Source organism: Pseudophryne corroboree, chromosome 1 (assembly GCF_028390025.1).
Source record: "Pseudophryne corroboree isolate aPseCor3 chromosome 1, aPseCor3.hap2, whole genome shotgun sequence".
NCBI classification, from domain to species: Eukaryota; Metazoa; Chordata; class Amphibia; order Anura; family Myobatrachidae; genus Pseudophryne; species Pseudophryne corroboree.
The window spans coordinates 305,856,939-305,881,601 of NC_086444.1; the positions used below are offsets into that span (position 1 = coordinate 305,856,939).

A 24,663-nucleotide genomic window follows, 5' to 3' on the forward strand; every position below is an offset into this window, starting at 1 on the left:
GGTATCAAATTTGTAAAATTTAGCAAACGTGTTTGCCCCTGACCAAGTTGCAGCTCGGCAAAGTTGTAAAGCCGAGACCCCTCGGGCAGCCGCCCAAGATGAGCCCACTTTCCTCGTGGAATGGGCTTTCACTGATTTAGGATGCGGCAATCCAGCCGCAGAATGCGCCAGCTGAATTGTGCTACAAATCCAGCGAGCAATATAGTCTGCTTAGAAGCAGGAGCACCTATCTTGTTGGGTGCATACAGGACAAAAAGCGAGTCAGTCTTCCTGACTCCAGCCGTCCTGGAAACAAAGTTTCAAGGCCCTGACTACATCCAGTAACTTGGAATCCTCCAAGTCCCTAGTAGCCGCAGGCACCACAATAGGTTGGTTCAAGTGAAAAGCAGATACCACCTTAGGGAGAAACTGGGGACGAGTCCTCAATTCTGCCCTATCCATATGAAAAATCAGATAAGGGCTTTTACAAGACAAAGCCGCCAATTCTGACACATGCCTGGCCGAAGCCAAGGCCAATAACATGACCACTTTCCACGTGAGATATTTCAGATCCACAGTTTTAAGTGGTTCAAACCAATGTGATTTTAGGAAACTCAACACCACATTGAGATCCCAAGGTGCCACGGGAGGCACAAAAGGGGGCTGAATATGAAGCACTCCCTTTACAAAAGTCTGAACTATAGGCAGTGAAGCCAGTTCTTTCTGGAAGAAAATCGACAGGGCCGAAATCTGGACCTTAATGGAACCCAATTTTAGGCCCATAGTCACTCCCGACTGTAGGAAGTGTAGAAAGCGACCCAGCTGAAATTCCTCTGTTGGGGCCTTCCTGGCCTCACACCACGCAACATATTTTCGCTAAATACGGTGATAATGGTTCGCGGTTACTTCTTTCCTGGCTTTTATCAGCGTAGGAATGACTTCCTCCGGAATGCCCTTTCCTTTAGGATCCGGAATTCAACCGCCATGCCGTCAAACGCAGCCGCGGTAAGTCTTGGAACAGACAGGGCCCCTGCTGCAGCAGATCCTGTCTGAGCGGTAGAGGCCATGGGTCCTCTGATATAATTTCTTGAAGTTCCGGTTACCAAGCCCTTCTTGGCCAATCCGGAACCACGAGTATCGTTCTTACTCCTCGCCTTCTTATTATTCTCAGTACCTTTGGTATGAGAGGCAGAGGAGGGAACACATAAACCGACTGGTACACCCACGGTGTCACTAGAGCGTCCACAGCTATCGCCTGAGGGTCCCTTGACCTGGCGCAATATCTCTTTAGCTTTTTGTTGAGGCGGGAAGCCATCATGTCCACCTGTGGCATTTCCCAACGGTTTACCAACAGTAGGAAGACTTCTGGATGAAGTCCCCACTCTCCCGGGTGTAGGTCGTGTCTGCTGAGGAAGTCTGCTTCCCAGTTGTCCACTCCTGGAATGAACACTGCTGACAGTGCTAGTACGTGATTTTCCGCCCATCGGAGAATCCTTGTGGCTTCTGCCATTGCCATCCTGCTTCTTGTGCCGCCCTGTCGGTTCACATGGGCGACTGCCGTGATGTTGTCTGACTGGATCAGTACCGGCTGGTTTTGAAGCAGGGGTCTTGCCTGACTTAGGGCATTGTAAATGGCCCTCAGTTCCAGAATATTTATGTGTAGGGAAGTCTCCTGACTTGACCATAGTCCTTGGAAGTTTCTTCCCTGTGTGACTGCTCCCCAGCCTCAAAGGCTGGCATCCGTGGTCACCAGGACCCAGTCCTTTATGCCGAATCTGCGGCCCTCTAGAAGATGAGCACTCTGCAGCCACCACAGTAGAGACACCCTGGTCCTTGGAGACAGGGTTATCAGTTGATGCATCTGAAGATGCGATCCCGACTACTTGTCCAAGAGGTCCCACTGGAAGGTCCTCGCATGGAACCTGCCGAATGGAATTGCTTCGTATGAAGCCACCATTTTTCCCAGGACTCGTGTGCAGCGATGCACCGATACCCGTTTTGGTTTTAGGAGGTCTCTGACTAGAGATGACAGCTCCTTGGCTTTCTCCTGCGGGAGAAACACTTTTTTCAGTTCTGTATCCAAAATCATCCCCAGGAACAGTAAGCGAGTGGAAGGAACCAGTTGTGACTTTGGAATATTCAGAATCCAGCCATGCTGTTGTAGCACTTCCCGAGATAGTGCTACTCCGACCAGTAACTGCTCCCTGGACCTCGCCTTTATAAGGAGATCGTCCAAGTACGGGATAATTAAAACTCCCTTTTTTCGAAGGAGTATCATCATTTCTGCCATTACTTTGGTAAACACCCTCGGTGCCGTGGACAGTCCAAACGGTAGTGTCTGGAATTGGTAATGGCAATCCTGTACCACAAATCTGAGGTACTCCTGGTGAGGAAGGTAAATAGGGACATGCAGGTAAGCATCCTTGATGTCCAGGGATACCATGTAATCCCCCTCGTCCAGGCTTGCAATAACCGCCCTGAGCGATTCCATCTTGAACTTGAATTTTGTTATGTAAGTGTTCAAGGATTTCAAATTTAAAATGGGTCTCACCGAACTGTCTGGTTTCGGTACCACAAACAGTGTGGAATAGTAGCCCCGGCCTTGTTGAAGTAGGGGTACCTTGACTATCACCTGCTGGGAATACAGCTTGTGAATGGCCTCTAGCACAGCCTCCCTGCCCGATGGAGTCGTCGGTAAGGCTGATTTGAGGAAACGGCGGGGGGGAGGCGCCTCGAATTCCAGCTTGTACCCCTGAGATACTACTTGAAGGATCCAGGGATCCACCCGTGAGCGAGCCCACTGATCGCTGAAATTCTTGAGGCGGCCCCCCACCGTACCTGGCTCCGCCTGTGGAGCCCCACCGTCATGCGGCGGATTTGGAAGAAGCGGGGGAGGACTTTTGGTCCTGGGAACCTGCTGTGTGTTGCAGCCTTTTCCCCCTTCCTCTAGACAGAAAGGACCCGCCTTTTCCCCGCCTGTTTTTCTGGGGTCGAAAGGACTGTACTTGGTAATACGGTGCTTTCTTAGGCTGTGAGGGGACATGGGGCAAAAATGCAGACTTCCCAGCTGTTGCTGTGGAAACAAGGTCTGAGAGACCGTCCCCGAATAACTCCTCACCCTTATAAGGCAAAACTTCCATGTGCCTTTTAGAATCTGCATCTCCTGTCCACTGCCGAGTCCATAAGCCTCTCCTAGCAGAAATGGACAAAACACTTATTCTAGATGCCAGCCGGCAGATCTCCTTCTGTGCATCTCTCATGTATAAGACCGAGTCTTTTATATGCTCTATGGTTAGCAATATAGTGTCTCTGTCTAGGGTGTCAATATTTTCCGACAGGGAATCTGACCAAGCAGCAGCAGCACTGCACATCCAGGCTGAAGCAATAGCTGGTCTCAGTATAACACCAGTGTGTGTGTATATAGATTTTAAAATAGCCTTTCTATCAGCAGGTTCCTTTAGGGCGGCCGTATCCGGAGACGGTAGTGCCACCTTTTTAGACAAACGTGTGAGTGCTTTATCCACCCTAGGGGGAGTTTCCCAACGTGACCTATCCTCTGGCGAGAAAGGGAACGCCATTAGTAATTTTTTTGAAATCACCAATTTTTTATCGGGGAAAGCCCACGCTTCTTCACACACCTCATTCAATTCCTCAGATGGGGGAAAAACTATAGGTAGTTTTTTCTCCCCAAACATAATACCCTTTTTTGAGGTACCTGGGTTTATATCAGCAAGGTGTAATACCTCTTTCATTGCCTCAATCATGCCACAAATGGCCCTAGTGGACATTAAATTTGACTCATCGTCGTCGACACTTGCATCAGTATCCGTGTCGACATCTGTGTCTGCCATCTGAGGTAGTGGTCGTTTCAGGGCCCCTGACGGCCTTTGAATCGTCTGGGCAGGCACGAGCTGAGAAGCCGGCTGTCCCGCATTTGGCATGTCGTCAAATTTTTAATGTAAGGAGTCGACACTTCCACGTAATTCCTTCCATAAATCCATCCACTCAGGTGTCTGCCCCGCAGGGTGTGACATCACATTTATAGGCATCTGCTCCGCCTCCACATAAGTCTCCTCATCAAACATGTCGACACAGCCGTACCGACACACCGCACACACACAGGGAATGCTCTTAAAGGAGACAGGACCCCACAAAAGCCCTTTGGGGAGACAGAGAGAGAGTATGCCAGCACACACCAGAGCGCTATAATAATACAGGGACTAACTGAATTATGACCCTTTATAGCTGCTTATTGTATTAAACTGCGCCCAAATTTAGTGCCCCCCTCTCTTTTTTACCCTTTCTGTAGTGTAGACTGCAGGGGAGAGTCAGGGAGCTTCCTTCCAGCGGAACTGTGAGGGAATAATGGCGCCAGTGTGCTGAGGGAGATGGCTCCGCCCCTTTTTCGGCGGCCTTTTCTCCCGCTTTTTTATGGATTCTGGCAGGGGTAATTACCACATATATAGCCTCTGGGGCTATATATTGTGGTTATTTTGCCAGCCAAGGTGATATTATTGCTGCTCAGGGCGCCCCCCCCCAGGGCCCTGCACCCTCAGTGACCGGAGTGTGAAGTGTGTATGAGGAGCAATGGCGCACAGCTGCAGTGCTGTGCGCTACCTTGGTGAAGACTGAAGTCTTCTGCCGCCGATTTTCCGGACCATCTTCATGCTTCTGGCTCTGTAAGGGGGACGGCGGCGCGGCTCCGGGAACGAACACCAGGGACGAGTCCTGCGGTCGATCCCTCTGGAGCTAATGGTGTCCAGTAGCCTAAGAAGCCCAAGCTAGCTGCAAGCAGGTAGGTTCGCTTCTTCTCCCCTTAGTCCCTCGATGCAGTGAGCCTGTTGCCAGCAGGTCTCACTGTAAAATAAAAAAAATAAGAATTTACTCACCGGTAATTCTATTTCTCGTAGTCCGTAGTGGATGCTGGGAACTCTGTAAGGACCATGGGGAATATCGGGCTCCGAAGGAGGCTGGGCACACTAGAAAGATTTATGACAACCTGGTGTTCACTGGCTCCTCCCACTATGACCCTCCTCCAAGCCTCAGTTAGGACACTGTGCCCGGACGAGCTGACATAATAAGGAAGGATTTTGAATCCCGGGTAAGACTCATACCAGCCACACCAATCACATCGTACAACTCGTGAGACTATATCCAGTTTGACAGTATGAAAACAACTGAGCCTCTCAACAGATGGCTCAACAATAACCCTTTAGTTAGCAATAACTATTTACAAGTATTGCAGACAATCCGCACTTGGGATAGGCGCCCAGCATCCACTACGGACTACGAGAAATAGAATTACCGGTGAGTAAATTCTTATTTTCTCTGACGTCCTAGTGGATGCTGGGAACTCCGTAAGGACCATGGGGATTATAGCAAAGCTCCCAAACGGGCGGGAGAGTGCGGATGACTCTGCAGCACCGAATGAGAGAACTCTAGGTCCTCCTCAGCCAGGGTATCAAATTTGTAGAATTTTGCAAACGTGTTTGCCCCTGACCAAGTAGCTGCTCGGCAAAGTTGTAAAGCCGAGACCCCTCGGGCAGCCGCACAAGATGAGCCCACCTTCCTTGTGGAATGGGCATTTACAGATTTTGGCTGTGGCAGGCCTGCCACAGAATGTGCAAGCTGAATTGTACTACAAATCCAGCGAGCAATAGTCTGCTTAGAAGCAGGAGCACCCAGCTTGTTGGGTGCATACAGGATAAACAGCGAGTCAGATTTTCTGACTCCAGCCGTCCTGGAAACATATATTTTCAGGGCCCTGACAACGTCTAGCAACTTGGAGTCCTCCAAATCCCTAGTAGCCGCAGGCACCACAATAGGCTGGTTCAGGTGAAACGCTGACACCACCTTAGGGAGAAACTGGGGACGAGTCCTCAATTCTGCCCTATCCATATGGAAAATCAGATAAGGGCTTTTACATGATAAAGCCGCCAGTTCTGACACTCGCCTGGCTGAAGCCAAGGCCAATAACATGACCACTTTCCACGTGAGATATTTTAGATCCACGGTTTTTAGTGGCTCAAACCAATGTGATTTTAAGAAACTCAACACCACGTTGAGATCCCAAGGTGCCACAGGAGGCACAAACGGGGGCTGAATATGCAGCACTCCTTTCACAAATGTCTGAACTTCAGGTACTGAAGCTAGTTCTTTTTGAAAGAAAATCGACAGAGCTGAGATCTGTACTTTAATGGAGCCTAGTTTTAGGCCCATATTCACTCCTGCTTGCAGGAAATGCAGAAATCGACCTAGCTGAAATTCCTCTGTTGGGGCCTTTTTGGCCTCGCACCATGCAACATATTTCCGCCATATGCGGTGATAATGCTTTGCCGTAACATCTTTCCTGGCTTTAATAAGCGTAGGAATGACTTCTTCCGGAATACCCATTTCCTTCAGGATCCGGCGTTCAACCGCCATGCCGTCAAACGCAGCCGCGGTAAGTCTTGGAACAGACAGGGCCCCTGCTGTAGCAGGTCCTGTCTGAGCGGTAGAGGCCACGGGTCCTCTGAGAGCATCTCTTGAAGTTCCGGGTACCACGCTCGTCTTGGCCAATCCGGAACCACGAGAATTGTGTTTACTCCTCGCTTTCTTATTATTCTCAATACCTTTGGTATGAGAGGCAGAGGAGGGAACACATAAACCGACTGGTACACCCACGGTGTCACTAGAGCGTCCACAGCTATCGCCTGAGGGTCCCTTGACCTGGCGCAGTATCTTTTTAACTTTTTGTTGAGGCGGGACGCCATCATGTCCACCTGTGGTTTTTCCCAACGGTTTACCAGCATCTGGAAAACTTCTGGATGAAGTCCCCACTCTCCCGGGTGGAGGTCGTGTCTGCTGAGGAAGTCTGCTTCCCAGTTGTCCACTCCCGGAATGAACACTGCTGACAGTGCTAGTACATGATTCTCCGCCCATCAGAGAATTCTTGTGGCTTCTGCCATCGCCATCCTGCTTCTTGTGCCTCCCTGTCGATTTACATGGGCGACTGCCGTGATGTTGTCTGACTGGATCAGCACCGGCTGGTGTAGGAGCAGGGATTTTGCTTGACTTAGGGCATTGTAAATGGCCCTTAGTTCCAGAATATTTATGTGAAGGGAAGTCTCCTGACTCGACCATAGTCCTTGGAAGTTTCTTCCCCGTGTGACTGCCCCCCAGCCTCGAAGGCTGGCATCCGTGGTCACCAGGACCCAGTCCTGTATGCCGAACCTGCGGCCCTCTAGAAGATGGGCACTCTGCAGCCACCACAGTAGAGACACCCTGGTTCTTGGAGACAGGGTTATTAAGCGATGCATCTGAAGATGCGATCCGGACCATTGGTCCAACAGGTCCCACTGAAAGATTCTGGCATGGAACCTGCCGTAGGGAATTGCTTCGTAAGAAGCTACCATCTTTCCCAGGACCCGCGTGCAGTGATGCACCGATACCTGTTTTTGGTTTCAGGAGGCCTCTGACTAGAGATGACAACTCCCTGGCTTTCTCCTCCGGGAGAAACACTTTTTTCTGGACTGTATCCAGAATCATACCCAGGAACAGTAGCCGTGTCGTCGGAACCAGCTGTGACTTTGGGATATTCAGAATCCAGCCGTGCTGGTGCAGCACTTCCTGAGATAGTGCTACTCCCACCAACTACTGTTCCTTGGACCTCGCCTTTAGTAGGAGATCGTCCAAGTACGGGATAATTAAAACTCCCTTTTTTCGAAGGAGTATCATCATTTCCGCCATAACCTTGGTAAATACCCTCGGTGCCGTGGACAGTCCAAACGGCAGCGTCTGGAATTGGTAATGGCAATCCTGTACCACAAATCTGAGGTACTCCTGGTGAGGATGGTAAATGGGGACATGCAAGTAAGCATCCTTGATGTCCAGGGATACCATGTAATCCCCCTCGTCCAGGCTTGCAATAACCGCCCTGAGCGATTCCATCTTGAACTTTAATTATTTTTTTTTTATGTATGTGTTCAAGGATTTCAAATTTAAAATGGGTCTCACCGAACCGTCCGGTTTCGGCACCACAAATAGTGTGGAATAGTAACCCCGGCCTTGTTGAAGTAGGGGTACCTCGATTATCACCTGCTGGGAATACAGCTTGTGAATTGCCGCTAGCACCGCCTCCCTGTCTGAGGGAGCAATCGGCAAGGCAGATTTTAGGAACCGGTGGGGTGGAGACGCCTCGAATTCCAGTTTGTACCCCTGAGATACTATTTGAAGGATCCAGGCATCCACCTGTGAGCGAGCCCACTGATCGCTGAAATTCTTGAGGCGGCCCCCCACCGTACCTGGCTCCGCCTGTGGAGCCCCACCGTCATGCGGCGGACTTGGAAGAAGCAGCGGGGGAGGACTTTTGCTCCTGGGAACCTGCTGTTTGTTGCAGCCTTTTTCCCCTACCTCTGCCTCTGGACAGAAAAGACCCGCCTTTTCCACGCTTGTTTTTCTGGGTCCGAAAGGACTGAACCTGATAAAACGGCACCTTCTTAGGCTGTGAGGGGACATGGGGTAAAAATGCTGACTTCCCAGACGTTGCTGTGGAAACTAGGTCCGAGAGACCATCACCAAATAATTCCTCACCCTTATACGGCAAAACTTCCATGTGCCTTTTAGAATCTGCATCTCCTGTCCACTGGCGAGTCCATAAGCCTCTCCTAGCAGAAATGGACAATGCACTTACTTTAGATGCCAGCCGGCAGATTTCCCTCTGTGCATCTCTCATATATAAGACTGAGTCTTTGATATGGTCTATTGTTAGCAGGATCGTGTCTCTGTCTAATGTGTCAATATTTTCTGACAGTTTATCTGACCACGCAGCGGCAGCACTGCACATCCATGCTGACGCAATAGCTGGCCTAAGTATAATGCCTGAGTGTGTGTATACAGACTTCAGGATCGCCTCCTGCTTTCTATCAGCAGGTTCCTTGAGGGCGGCCGTATCCGGACACGGTAGTGCCACCTTTTTAGACAAACGTGTGAGCGCTTTATCCACCCTAGGAGGTGTTTCCCAACGTGACCTATCCTCTGGCGGGAAAGGGAACGCCATTAGTACCTTCTTAGGAATTACCAATTTTTTATCAGGGAAAGCCCACGCTTCTTCACACACTTCATTTAATTCATCTGATGGTGGAAAAACTACGGGTAGTTTTTTCTCCCCAAACATAATACCCTTTTTAGTGGTACCTGTATTTATATCAGAAATGTGTACCACCTCTTTCATTGCCTCAATCATGCAGTGAATGGCCTTAGTGGGCATCAGGTTAGACTCATCGTTGTCGACACTGGTGTCAGTATCAGTGTCGACATCTGGGTCTGCGGTCGCGGGCGTTTTAGAGCCCCTGATGACCTGTGAGACGCCTGGACAGGCACGAGCTGAGAAGTCGGCTGTCCCACATTTGGCATGTCGTCAAATTTCTTATGTAAGGAGTCTATACGTGCACTCATTTATTTCCATAAGCTCATCCACTCAGGTGTCTGCTCCGCAGGGGGTGACATCCCTTCTAAAGGCATCTGCTCCGTCTCCACATCATTATCCTCATCAAACATGTCGACACAGCCGTACCGACACACCGCACACACACAGGGAATGCTGCAACAGAGGACAGGACCCACAAAAGCCCTTTGGGGGGACAGAGTGAGAGTATGCCAGCACACACCAGAGCGCTATATAATGCAGGGACTAACTGAGTTATGTCCCCTATAGCTGCTTTTTTTATATAAATGTATACTGCGCCTAAATTTAGTGCCCCCCCTCTCTTTTTTACCCTTTTCTGTAGTGTAGACTGCAGGGGAGAGCCAGGGAGCTTCCTTCCAGCGGAGCTGTGAGGGAAAAATGGCGCCAGTGTGCTGAGGGAGATAGCTCCGCCCCTTTTCCGCTGACTATTCTCCCGCTTTTTCCTATATTCTGGCAGGGGTATTTTTCACATATATAGCCTCTGGGGCTATATATTGTGGTATTTTTGCCAGCCAAGGTGTTATTATTGCTTCTCAGGGCGCCCCCCCCCCCCCAGCGCCCTGCACCCTCAGTGACCGGAGTGTGAAGTGTGTGTGAGGAGCAATGGCACACAGCTGCAGTGCTGTGCGCTACCTTGGTGAAGACTGATGTCTTCTGCCGCCGATTTTCCGGACCTCTTCTTGCTTCTGGCTCTGTAAGGGGGACGGCGGCGCGGCTCCGGGACCGAACACCAAGGCTGGGCCTGTGGTCGATCCCTCTGGAGCTAATGGTGTCCAGTAGCCTAAGAAGCCCAAGCTGGCTGCAAGCAGGCAGGTTCGCTTCTTCTCCCCTTAGTCCCTCAGGAGAGCCCCTAGTGTGCATCCAACCTCGGCCGGGCACAAAATCTAACTGAGGCTTGGAGGAGGGTCATAGTGGGAGGAGCCAGTGCACACCAGGTAGTCATAAATCTTTCTAGAGTGCCCAGCCTCCTTCGGAGCCCGCTATTCCCCATGGTCCTTACGGAGTTCCCAGCATCCACTAGGACGTCAGAGAAACTAATTTAAACTTTCTTTCTAGCAGCTCAGGAGAGCTCCTAGTGTGCAACCAGCTCGGGCCGGGCACAGAAATCTAACTGAGGTCTGGAGGAGGGGCATAGAGGGAGGAGCCAGTGCACACTAGATAGTACCAAATCTTTCTTATAGAGTGCCCAGTCTCCTGCGGAGCCCGTCTATTCCCCATGGTCCTTACGGAGTCCCCAGCATCCACTAGGACGTTAGAGAAATATCAATGCACAGTAAATACTGGATGTATATCACAGGGTACTTGTATTAAATAACCCTGACTAAATGCACTGTTTCTTAACTAACACTGTCAGCAGACATGTAGAATACTTAAGTGTCCTGGAAAATGCACAGCGCTGACATGCAGGCGGCTTTACAGAGGAGGATTTGCCCAAACAGTCCCAGGATCAGCTCAGCTTGTGGTAATGGCGCTCAAATACTGACAGGGAGTGAGGGAGAGAGAGAGAAGCAGCTCCAGGGCGGGAACATTTACTCTAAATGGCACCCTGAGGCTGGGGGAGGGGCTACAGGTCAAAGCCTTATCCCCTTGCTGGGCTTCATCACCGAGTACTGTGGGCTATGTAACAAAGTTTTTTAGTAAAACCGACCTGTGCCCTTGCCCTGGTGGTCTAGTGGGGTCCCTGTACTACCACAGTGTCCACGCCAGCGCGCGCAGCCCGCCTCCCACGTCGGATTGCGGTTTCCAGCAGGTGCCGCCTGAGGGACCCACTAACCTCCTCCCAAAGTGCGGCCACGCCATCCTGGAGAGCTGCGGCGGGGTGTGTGACTGACTGAAGCAAACTGGAGCCTCCGCTGTAAGTACCCGGCAACCAGGGCGCAGGAGTATACAGCGCCGCTGGGGGAGGTGATGGAGCTGCAGCAGGAGATGTCTGACTGACATCTAACACACACAGTGTCTCTGCTGCAGCCCTTGAAGTCTTCAGATTTCACTTAAAAAAGCTCTTCTGAGGGCTGCTGGAGCAGCCCTACCTGTTGTATGCCTACACTGCATGACACCAACTACAAAACTAAGCTCCTGTGCACGGAGGCGGGGTTATCGGAGGCGGAGCTATGCATTCTGGGAACCTGTTGGTGCCTCGGATCAAGATCCTACTCTACACTCCAATGTTATTCCCTGTGGAACTCAGTGTACCCCGCTGCAGAAAATGAGGTAAGAGGACTGTGGTAAGAGAAGTCAACCAATAGAAAATTAACTGAATAGTGAACGAAACTAATCAATACAAGCATAGAAATTAGGTAAACTATCACACAATTATTTTAAGTAGTCACAAAGGGAAAATAACAAAAGGTGTTTCATTATCTTTAGTAGAAAATATTTATGCAAAAATGTAATATGAGACCTTACCTGTAAATTAGAGATTGCTTCAAACATTTTCAAATTTCTTTCACAAATCTCCCTTCTCAGATTATCTGTTAAAAAAACCCATATATTTAACAAAAACATCCACCTTAAATGTTAAAGGATACAGTTTTGTTATACATAATGTGCATCCGGAAAGTATTCACAGCGCTTCACGTTGTTCACATTTTGTTATGTTACAACCTTATGCGAAAAAAAGAGGAAGTTTAGGTGGATTATTGCGCACTTTGGGAGAGGAATATGCCGCAGACCATTAAAATACCAAAAAGACACTAACATCAGATGTCAAGGATTATGGCATACACAAGGTTAGGTATTTGTGGTGAGCGCTGTTCCTTCCCAAGGACGTGTGCAAAAATTATTTACTCAATGTCCAATTTCTTAAAAAAACATTTTTATTTTTATACCCAATATAATTTGGTGACACAATGCACATTATACATGGATTGGACATACATAAAACATGAAATCGTTTGAATAAAATTGACAAATTATTGCACAGACCCTTGATTGTAAACAAATGACAAAACAGTCTATGTACAAATCATATGGAGTGGAACTTCTGGCTCATACCGTAGGAGGCATGTGGTGTGTGCCTTTGATGTAAATAGGGTTCCAGCTGGCAGCCCAGCAACACACCACACACTTTGCCAATGTAGATGGATATCACAGGTTCCCGGTGAGAGTCCAAGAAGGTCACAGTCCCATTAGTAGTACGGCACAACGCGTTTCGGATGGTACATCCTTTCTCAAGTGCACAATGTGCATTGTGTCACCAAATTATCATGAGTATAAAAATAAAAATGTTTTTTTAAGAAATTGGACATTGAGTAAATCATTTTTGCACACGTCCTTGGGAAGGAACAGCGCTCACCACAAATACCTAACCTTGTGTATGTTACAACCTTATTCCAAAATGGAATAAATTCATTTTTGTTCTCAAAAATCTACACACAATACCCCATGACAACAACTTGAAAAAAGTTTTTTTTTAGATTTTTGCTAATTTATTAAACATAAAACACTAAGAAATCACATGTACATAAGTATTCACAGCCTTTGGCATGAAACTCCAAATTCAGTTCAGGTGCATCCTGTTTCCACTGATCATCCTTGAGATGTTCCTACAGCTTAGAGTCCACCTTTTGTAAATTCAGTTGATTGGACATGATTTGGAGAGGCACACACCTGTCTATATAAGGTTCCACACTTGACAGTGCATGTATGAGCACAAACCAAGCATGAAGTCAAAGGAATTGTCTGTAGACCTCCAAGACAGGATTGTCTCGAGCCACAAATCTGGAGATGGGTACAGAAAAATATCTGCTGCTTTCAAGGTCCCAATGAGCACAGTGGCCTCCATCATCCGTAAATGGAATTAGTCTGGAACCACCAGGACTCTTCCTAGAGCTGGCCGGCCGTCTAAACTGAGTGATTGGGGGATAAGGGCCCTAGTCAGCGAGGTGGCCAAGAACCAGATAGTCACTCTGTCAGAGCTACAGCATTCGTCTGTGGAGAGAAGCTTCCAGAAGGACAACCATCTCTGCAGAAATCCACCAATCAGGCCTGTATGGTAGAGTAACCAGAGGGAAGCCACTCCATAGTAAAAAGCACATGGCAGCCCATCTGGAGTTTACCAAAATGCACATGAAGGACTCTCTGACCATGAGAAACAAAATTCCCTGGCCTGATGAGACAAAGATTGAACTCTTTGGCATGAATGCCAGGTGTCATATGGTTTGGAGGAAACCAGGCACCACTTAACAGGCCAATACCACCCTACATTGAAGCTTGAGGATATTTTTCAGAGGCAGAAACTGGGAGACTAGTCAGGTTAGAGGGAAAGATGAATGCAGCAATGTACAGAGACATCCTGGATGAATGCTCCAGAGCACTCTTGACCTCACACTGGGGCGATCTTTCAGAAAGACAATGACCCTAAGCACACAGCCAAGATATCACAGGAGTGAAATCAGGACAACTCTGTGAGTGTCCTTAAGTGGCCCAGCCAGAGGCCAGACTTGAACCCGATTGAACATCTCTGGAGAGATATGAAAATGGCAGTGCACCGACGCTTCCCAACCAACCTGATGGCGCTTCAGAGGTGCTGCAAAGAGGAATGGTCGAAAATGGCCAAAGATAGGTGTGCCAAGCTTGTGGCATAATATTCAAAAAGACTTTAGGGTGTAATTGCTGCCAAAGGTGCATCAACAAAGTATTGAGCAAAGGCTGTGAATACTTATGTACATGCGATTTCTTATTATTATTTTTTATAAATTTGCAAAAATTTCTAAAAAAAAACAAAACTTTTTTCACATTGTCATTATGGGGTATTGTTTGTAGAATTTTGAGGGGAAAAATTAGTTTATTCCATTTTGGAATAAGGCTGTAACATAACAAAATGTGGAAAAAGTAAAGTGCTGTGAATACTTTCCGGATGCACTGGATGTGCATATTTTCATTCAGTGTTCACTTTATTACATTTCTAGTACTGGGCAAAAAAAAAAAAAAAAAAAAAGATTTTTTCAACTCAACGTAAAAACATATCTTATGAATCCATCTAGAGGACACTGTTTAAACTCTTTCCCTCACCTCTGAGCCCTGCCACCTCCTCCAGCTAGTCAGTTATCTATCTATCTATCTATCTATCTATCTATCTATCTATCTATCTATCTATCTACCTATCTATCTATCTATCTATCAAAGCTGACACGAGAACAGAACATGCAACAAGCACAACAAAACAACCAAGGAGATAACGCGGAGTCCCCCATATAGGCTTCGAGGAATTGATTTTATGGTGTATACAAAAAAATCCCCTTTCATCCTACAGTATTTGGTTGACACTGCAGACTGTGGGATTTCCCAAGCCTCAACAACGAGGAGGACACACACAGGCCAAGCTGTGCACAAACATGATGTCCAGAACTTGCAGTTGTAGCCACAAACATGTAGATCCCATAAAAGCATGTGAAATGTGCACAAAAGACCAAAAATACGCCATACCCAACAATGCCCAAGGCCAGATGCTTCTTAATCAGGACCAATCAAGGAAGACATGTAACTCATCAAAGAAGAAAGCCAGAGAACCTGGGTCAAACTGGCAGACAAAAAGAAAGCGGAGAGAATAAAACTAAACCGTAGGAAAGACTACCTGGCCAGCATCATTATAGTAACTATCAAGACACTCCTGGTGCAAACTCTGCTCTTTGAGACAACAGAAGTAAAGCGGAAATGCCCACACAAAACTGAAACAAAGCAAACACAAATTGACCACAAAGCTAAGCAAAGCACTCTATATTAACAGAAAAGCCTAGGAACTATGAACATGTAGCTACCCAGACAAGGGGCTGACAAAAAGCCCCAAGAAACAAGTCTCCCCCCCAAAAAAATGGAGTGGTCTGAAAGAGCATACCTCAAGTAATAGGAGCCCACCAGCCTAAAGAAAAACCCCAAAGGAACTGCAGGATCAATGCCGCCAACCAACCAAGATGTCCAACAGAAAATGACCCTGACGTCTTACCACTATATTGCCAACGTGCAACCTAAAATCCCAGATAGAAGAGAAGCCCTAGAAAAAAATAATGGAAATTCCCACACTCTTGAGCTTTGCACGAGTTTGTCAGAAGAAAACGGAAGAGTAGGAGACATCCAATGGGTAAGTGTCCCCGACCATTTGCATGTGGAGTCGACACCTACTGTATGAACACAACCACAGGGACACAGTGAAAAACCGTATAGTAAACAGATATACAGTAAGGCAGGTAGCCAAACCTGAGAATTCAGAATCGAACAGAAGGGATTGCCCTGCATGGGCAAATCCGGCTAATAAGATGGTCTACAGTACATACAGAAAATACCTGCAATCTCAATGTTATACTAAGACCTCACACAGAGGACTAAGGACCACTTTGGGGAATGCAAGACAGAACGTTCCCCATGCTAAAGCTCAGACATATCAAACCATGTAGGATTCCCTAGACTTGGAGAAAGGAGCTAATCACCAAAAGAACTAGAATAATGGTACTGTCAGGTTGGGAAAAACATGACTCTCTTGGGCTGTATCCTAATGGATGAAGAATTGGCCCAGAGATAGAGGATGTGACCAGAAAATTAAACCCTCTAGGTGCAGAAGCACTCACCGCCACCACCATTACAATGAAGAGGGGTAAGATAGGCCAAAGAAATAAAAAGTGGAGACTTCCCTCAGCTAGTGTCCAGGAGATATATATATCAAAATTGCAGACAGACCTGCTGGACACCTGATTGTTAGTGGCTACCACCACTGTAGCTTCGGTACCCAAGACAGCTTCCTGTAAATGCTTGAATTGGTATGCATTATACACCTATGAATATGGTACGCTGCCAGAAATCTGTCTCTCTTTTAATTCTTTTGAACAAACGGTATTACACTATTGCCCTATTCTTGTCTACCTATATGAACTTGGTGGATTGGATAATGAGTGGATGAGACTAAGATAAGAAAAGGGGACTAAGACTCATCTAGAACTACCGTAATCCAAAAGAGCAGTGTGATTTCTGCTGGGCTATTTATAGAAAGAATGACAGAAAGATAAGAGAATTTGCTTATGTATTTATTTCTGACTGTTTACATGGAGTGGTAAATTGAATTTACCAGGACTGACTACCGAAGAACTTGAGTTGCAAGGTCACATTTTGAAACTACCCTGAATAGAATTGCATCGGACCATCCATTTTTATTTCTATACAGTACCAGGGAGGTGAGACATGTTCACACCTTGGTCACAAGCTGCATTTTCTTTGGAGATCTGAATTAATAATATTCTTTCATTATTTGTCACTGTATGTCTGTAACAGATTGAGCACATGCAAAACATAGTGGCCAAATTATAATAGCTGTTAGAGCCAGATACCATGTGAGTAACTTTGTAAGCAGAAAGTACAGTGTATTATAAGGACTTCTTCCCTGTGTTCGATGGAATTCGACGAAGACAGTGCGATAATGTGTATCTGTGCTTAGGTCTGTGTTGGTAACCACTGACTTTCTGAACAATATGATGAAGGGTTCCTCTCAGATGAAATGAAGATATGAAGGACATAAATAATTAGTGTCACATTTAAAAGCAGAGTATCACTTTTAATTGATTCTTGTATAATTACCATTCTATTGAATTGCATACTGTTTTTGTAAGGTATATGCACTAATAAATAGGATTTTAATTACCTACCAGTAAATCCTTTTCTCGTAGTCCATAAGGGATATTGGGGAGACTTAGTACAATGGGGGTAGAGATGGGGTCCAAAGGAGCTGGTGCACTTAAAATTTCTTAACTGGGTGTGCTGGCTCCTCCCCTCTATGCCCCCTTCCACAGGCAGACATAGGTAAAACAGTGGCCGAAGGAGAAAATAGGATTTTAATTACCTGCCGGTAAATCCTTTTCTCGTAGTCCGTAGAGGATGCTGGGGGTCCATTTTAGTACCATGGGGTATAGATGGTTCCGCAGGAGCCTTCGGCACTTTAAGACTTTTCAACAGTGTGAACTGGCTCCTCCCTCTATGCCCCTCCTCCAGACCTCAGTATAGGAACTGTGCCCGAGGAGACGGACATTCTCGAGAGAGGAATTACTATTAAACTTGTGGCGAGAGATTCACACCAGCTCACACCATCCATAAACAACATGTCAGCTAACATGGCCTTTAACATAAGTCATGCCAACCAGCATGAATAACACAACAGCTGTTAACAACTGAACACATGAAAAAATGTGCAAAAAGATAAACGTAATCAGCAGAAAAAAATGAGCATTGGGGGGGGGGGGGGGGCAGCATCCTTTACGTACTACGAGAAAAGGATTTACCGGCAGGTAATTAAAATCCTATTTTCTCTTACGTCCTAGAGGATGCTGGGGTCTATTTTAGTACCATGGGGATGTACCAAAGCTCCCAGTACGGGCGGGAAAGTGCAACACTGACTGACCAAATTGAAGGTCGTCAGCCGCCAAGGTGTCAAACTTGTAAAACTTAGCAAACGTGTTTATACCTGACCAAGTAGCTGCTCGGCAAATCTGCAACGCCGAAACACCCTGGGTAGCCGCCCAGGAAGAACCCACTTTCCTCGTAGAGTGGGCCTTTACCGAAGTCGGTATCGGTAATCCTGCCTTGAAATGAGCATGCTGAATCGTAACTCTGATCCAGCGAGCAATAGTCTGCTTAGAAGCAGGACACCCTATCTTATTGGGGTCATAAAGGACAAACAAGGCCTCTGTTTTCCTTAACTGAGCCGTTCTTGTCACATAAGTCCTCAGGGCCCTGACGACATCCAAGGATTTTGAGACGGCTGAGGTGTCAGAAGCCACTGGCACCACCACTAGTTGGTTGATATGAAAAGACGACACAACCTTCGGAAGAAAATGCTGACGTGTTCTTAGTTCAGCCCTATCTTCATGAAATATTAAGTAAGGACTCTTGTGTGAGAGAGCTCCTAACTCAGACACCCGTCTGCCTGAGGCCAAGGCCAATAGCATGACCACTTTCCAAGTGAGAAACTTCAACTCTACGTCTTGTAGAGGTTCAAACCAGTCCGATTTCAGAAACTGCAGCACCACATTAAGATCCCATGGCACCGCAGGAGGCACAAAGGGAGGCTGGATGCGCAGAACCCCCTTTACGAACGTGTGGACCTCAGGAAGAGAAGCCAATTGTTTCTGAAAGAAAACTGACAAGGCTGAAATCTGAACCTTGATAAATCCTAAACTCAATCCAGCATCCACACCTGCTTGTAGAAATAGGAAAAGTCGTCCTAATTGAAACTCCACCGCAGGAGACTTCTTGGATTCACACAAAGATACATATTTTCTCCAAATACGATGGTAATGTTTGGACGTTATCCCTTTCCTGGCCAGAATAAGTGTGGGAGTGACTTCATTGGGAATACCCTTACGGGCTAGGATCTGGCCCTCTAGAGCCATGCCGTCAAACGCAGCCGCGGTAAGTCCTGATAAACTAATGGCCCCTGCTGAAGCAGGTCCTCACGAAGAGGAAGAGGCCGAGGATCTTCCAGTAATAACTCCTGAAGATCTGGATACCAGGCCCTCCTTGGCCAGTCTGGAGCAAGGAGAATTGCTCGAATTCTTGTTCTTCTGATGATCTTGAAAACCTTTGGAACAAGTGGAAGTGGAGGGAACAGATACACCGACTGAAACACCCACTGGGTCACCAGTGCATCCACTGCTATTGCTTGTGGGTCTCTCGACCTGGAACAATATGTCGGAAGCTTCTTATTTAGACGAGATGCCATCATGTCCACTTGAGGAACGCCCCAACGACTTGTTACCTCCGCAAAGACTTCTGGGTGGAGGCCCCATTCTCCTGGATGGAGATCGTGTCTGCTGAGGAAGTCTGCTTCCCAGTTGTCCACTCCCGAATGAAAATTGCAGACAGAGCTTTTGCATGTCTTTCTGCCCAGAGGAGTATCTTTGTCACCTCTGCCATTGCCGCCCTGCTTTTTGTTCCGCCTTGACAGTTTATGAAAGCTACTGCCACTACATTGTCTGACTGGATCTGTATGGGACGACCTTGAAGAAGGTGTGCCGCTTGATGAAGGCTGTTGTACACAGCTCTCAACTCCAGAATGTTTATGTGAAGGCGAGTTTCTTGACTTGACCATTTTCCTTGGAAGCTTTCTCCTTGCGTGACTGCTCCCCATCCTCGGAGACTTGCATCCGTGGTCACCAGGATCCAGGCCTGAATCCCGACCCTGCGTCCCTCCAGGAGGTGAGAAATTTGTAGCCACCACAGGAGCGAAATTCTGGCTTTCGCTGACAAGATTATCCTTTGATGCATGTGGAGATGCGACCCTGACCACTTGTCCAGTAGGTCCCACTGGAAGACCCTGGCATGGAAACGGCCATATTGTAGTGCCTCGTAAGCCACTACCATTTTCCCCAACAGGCTAATGCACTGATGAATTGATACTGTTCTTGGTCTCAAAAGTTGTTTGACCATGCTCTGGATCTCCTGAGCCTTTTCCACCGGTAGAAATATTCTCTGTACCTCGGTGTCCAGTATCAGTCCCAAAAAATTATAATCTCATTGTCGGTTCCAACTGGGATTTTGGAAAGTTGATGATCCAACCGTGCTGTTGAAGCACCTTCAGGGATAATGCTATGTTCTGGAGTAGCTTGTCCCTGGATCGCGCTTTTATGAGATCGTCCAAGTATGGAATTATGTTGACTCCTTGTTTGTGAAGGAGAACCATCATCTCCGCCATCACCTTGGTGAATATTCTCAGAGCCGTGGAGAGCCAGAACGGTAATGTCTGGAATTGGTAGTGGCAATACTGAACCGCAAACCTCAGGTATGCTTGATGTGGCGGGTAAATGGGGACATGCAAGTAAGCATCCTTGATGTCCACTGACACCAGAAATTCCTTTTCTTCCAAGCTGGAAATAACTGCTCTCAAGGATTCCATCTTGAATTTGAATATTTTCAAATAGAGATTCACAGATTTTAGGTTTAAAATCGTTCTGACCGAGCCATCCGGCTTCGGTACCATAAACAGGCTTGAATAAAAGCCTTGGTTCCTTTGTTCGGCAGGAACCAAGGCAATCACTTTGTCTTGATACAATTTGTGTGTTGCGTTCACAACATTTGTGCTGTCTTGAGCGGAAACTGGCAAGGCTGATTTGAAAAATCGGCATGGGGGAAGTTCTTGAAATTCCAACTTGTAATCTTGGTTTATTATCTGTAAAATCCAAGGATCCAGGTCTGAGCGAAGCCAGACCTGGCTGAAAAATAGTAGACTTGCCCCCACCCGATCGCACCACCGCAGAGGAGACCCAGCTTCATGCTGTGGCTTTTGCAGAAGTAGTTGCTGACTTCTGCTTCTGGGAGCCTGAGGGTGTTGTAGGTTTTGTACCTTTTCCTCCTCCCTTTCCTGTGAAAAAAGGGGTCGTTTTAGCCTTTTTGTACTTGTTGGGCCGAAAGGACTGCATAGTATTAGAATGATATGCTTTTTTCAGCCAGTGCAGCTGCCGACGGCAGAAATGCTGACTTGCCAGATGTAGTAGTTGATATCATGGCATCTAGTTTCTCTCCAAAGAGGGCCTCACCATTGTAAGGGAGCGCCTCAATATTTCTTTTAGATTCTGCGTCAGCATTCCATTGACGGATCCAGAGCGCCCTGCGGGCTGAAATTGCCATAGCAGAGGCCCGTGAGTCCAGTAAGCCTACGTCCTTCATAGCCTCAATCAAATAACCTGCAGAGTCTTTGATATGAACTAGAATTTGCAGCATGTCATCTTTATCGACTGTGTCAATATTAACAATCAAGTTATCTGCCCACTTTTCAACTGCGTTACCTACCCACGCAAAAGCAATTGTGGGCCTGAGTAATGTACCTGTAGCAACATAGATGGACTTTAAAGTCGTCTCTAATTTGCGGTCAGCAGGTTCTTTTAATGAAGCTGACCCTGGGGCAGGTAAAATGGTTTTCTTTGACAACCTAGAGACTGAGGTGTCTATCATTGGGGGTGACTCCCACTTACGCCTATCCTCTTCGGGGAAAGGGTACGCTACCCGCAACCTTTTAGGGATAGCAAATTTCTTTTCCGGGTTAGCCCAGGATTCCTCAAAAAAGGCATTTAAGTCCTTTGACGGAGGAAAAGTCACCACCTGTTTTTTATTTAATTTAAAATAATCTTTTTCCTCAGGTGGGGGTGTTGTGTCAGGAAATTCCAACACCTCTTTTATAGCGACTATCATACATTGAATGCTCTTAGCCAGTTTGGGATCTACCCTCCTCAAATCTCCAGTGTCGACGTCAGTGTCGGAATCTGTGTCAGTGGCCCTTTTCTGGGAACTGGAGGGGTCCCGAGTGGACGTTGTAGGTGAATCAGCAAATAAAGCATCTTCCACAGACTGTCTCCAATGCTTTGTCTGTTCTTCAGACTCAGAATTTCCTTGCTAGTTTAGCCATATTACTCTGCAGCTTTCTCACCCACACAGGCTCAGAACACTCTTGTGCCTCCAAAATGGGTTCCTCTGGGGAACTACTTTCTCTAGACATGATATACGCGTGTAGAGTCACACCACTCACACACACGGGAGCTAATGGGGACAGACCTACACTTATGTCTGTCAGAGGGACCCAGAGGGAATTGCCAGTCCAGACACCACGCGCCCCATATGTATTACATACATTGAATATACATATATACCAAAACAGCGCTTTACATCCAATGTGAAGCCCGCAGACTTCAATCATTTATGTGCTCCCTCCCCTTCTATAACACCCTGGCACTTGTATCAGCGATGTGTGAGGAGAAGCAGCCTGTAGGATCAGCGCTCCAGCGTCTCTGTGAGGAGAAAATGGCGCCAAATGAGTGTTACAAGCAATTCTGAGGTGAAGTCCCACCCCCTGAAATGGCGCGGTTCAGCCACAGTAATATTTATACTGGCGGGGGTAGTGTACATCAGCGTCTCACATGTATATACATTTTGCCAGTGAGAGTAAGGATTTATCATGTCCCTCAGAGCGCCCCCCCCCCCCCACCCTGTGCTGAGAGACGTTGCGGCGCAGCGTCCCGCGCTGCGCTGGTACCTTTGTGCCGCCATGATGACCAGAGGGCCCCTCTCTGCAGGTCTCCAGTTAATACTCACCAGCCTTCTAACTTCTGGCTCTGTTAAAGGGTGGCGGCAGTGCTGTGGGAGTGAGCAGCAGCCAGGCAAGGGCTGTGTTCAGTACCCTTCAGGAGCTAATGGTGTCCTGTCAGCGGAAGCAGAGCCATTTAACTAAGAAGTTGGTTCCTACTTCCCCCCTAAGTCCCACGAAGCAGGGAAACTGTTATGTCTTTTATTTTACAGGGAAGCTGCTGGCAACAAAGTCTTTTTCAGCAAAACTCAGCAGAGCTTCACTGATGTGCAGCCAGTCTCCCGGGCACATTTTCTAAACTGAGGTCTGGAGGAGGGGCATAGAGGGAGGAGCCAGTTCACACTGTTGAAAAGTCTTAAAGTGCCGAAGGCTCCTGCGGAACCGTCTATACCCCCATGGTACTAAAATGGACCCCAGCATCCTCTAGGACGTAAGAGAAAGGACATATATGAGAGAAGGAACATGATAACAGAGTGGTGAGATTTAATACCAGCACACCACGAACATATAACAACCAGCAACGTCTGGAAACAATAACAGCAACAGCTTAACAGGTAACCACATAACAGAGAACCTGCAGAAAAGTCAACGCACTGAGGCGGACGCCCAATATCCCTTATGGACTATGAGAAAAGGATTTACTGGTAGGTAATTAAAATCCTATTTTCTCTAGCATCCATAAGGGATATTGGGGAGACTTAGTACGATGGGGACGTCCCAAAGCTTCCAGAATGGGCACGAATGTGCAGAGACTTCTGCAGCACCGCCTGCCCAAACTGGGTATCCTCTTTAGCCAAGGTATCAAAGCAGCTCGGCATACTTGTAAGGCCGAGACTCCACGGGCAGCCGCCCAGGAAGAGCCCACCTATCTTGTAGATTGGGCATTCAGAGATGTAAGAACAGGTAAGGCTTCCGACACATAGGCCTGTTGGATAGTAAGCCTAAGCCAACGAGCAATGGACTGCTTTGAAGCAGGACCATCCTTTTTTTTTCCTTCATAGAGCACGAACAAGGAATCAGTCTTTCTGATCCGAGCCGTTCCCCTGACATAGATCTTCAAGACTCGCACAGCATCCAATGCCTCTAGAGGAGCAGAAGTATTAGAACTGGACGGAACCACAATAGGTTTATTCAGGTGACACACAGAGAACCTTCGGCAGGTACTGCTGTCTAGTCCTGAGCTCTGCTCTGTCCTCGTAAAAGACCAAAGTATGGGCTCTTACACGATCAAGCACCCAATTCTGAGACACGTCTATCAGAAGCCAGGGCAAGTAACATCACTGTCTTCCACGTGAGGTACTCGCCTTCTACCATCATCAGAGGCTCAAACCAGGAGGACTGCAGAAATTCCACCACCACAATCAAATCCCAGGGTGCCGTAGGTGGCGCAAAAGAAGGTTGGATGTGGAGCACCCCTTGCAAGAAGGTCTGAATTTATGGCAACAGTGCCAATTTTCTCTGGAAGAAAATGGAGAGCTGAAATCTGGACCTTAATGGAACCCAGAAGCAAGCCTTTATCCACACTAGGGAAGCCAATCCTGGGCCATTTATTCAATCCCGGGTATCGGGAGGGAGGGGAATATCCTCTGATCACTGCTGGTGGCTCCCAGCAGCAGCTGACAGCGCAGCGTGACCTCTCACGCTGCGCTGGGGAGCCGGAAGGAAGAAGCTGGGCAGCATCTGAGCGTCCTGTGGACGCTCAACGCTGATCCCTCAATCCCCGGGATTGGAGCTTCTCTGGATCAGCGGGCCCTAAATCCCGGGATCCCGCCGATCCAGAGATTGGCCACCATAATCCACACCAGCCTGCAGGAAACGCAAGAAGCGTCCCAAGTGGAACTCTGCAGGCGGATACGTGCGTTCCTCGCACCAAGAGACATATCTTCTTCAGATATCATGACAGTGTTTGGACGTCACAGGTTTCCTGGCCTGAACCATGGTAGCAATAACCTTTTTGAAAAGGCCTTTATGAGCTAGGATGTTCCGCTCAACCTCCATGCCGTCAAACGAAGTCGCCGTAAAGTCCAGGTAGACGAACGGTCCTTGTTGAAGAAGATCGCTTCTTAGTGGCAGAGGCCAAGGGTCTTCGACGGACTTATCCAGAAGATCCGCGTACCATGCCCTCCGAGGCAATCAGAATTTGCTTGAGCACCCTTGAGAGCAACAGAATCAGTGGAAACAGGTA

General features: G+C 47.6%; 1 protein-coding gene across 3 annotated transcripts in view; it reads right to left on the reverse strand.

Moving 5' to 3' along the window:
• Nucleotides 1-24,663, reverse strand: part of KNTC1 (kinetochore associated 1) — a 736,750-nt gene that overhangs the window by 285,034 nt on the left and 427,053 nt on the right. For all 3 annotated transcript variants that reach the window (XM_063964446.1, XM_063964444.1, XM_063964445.1), the window contains exon 33: nucleotides 11,831-11,895. In XM_063964446.1, the coding sequence (XP_063820516.1) occupies nucleotides 11,831-11,895 (65 nt within the window). The remainder of the gene's footprint in view (nucleotides 1-11,830; nucleotides 11,896-24,663) is intronic.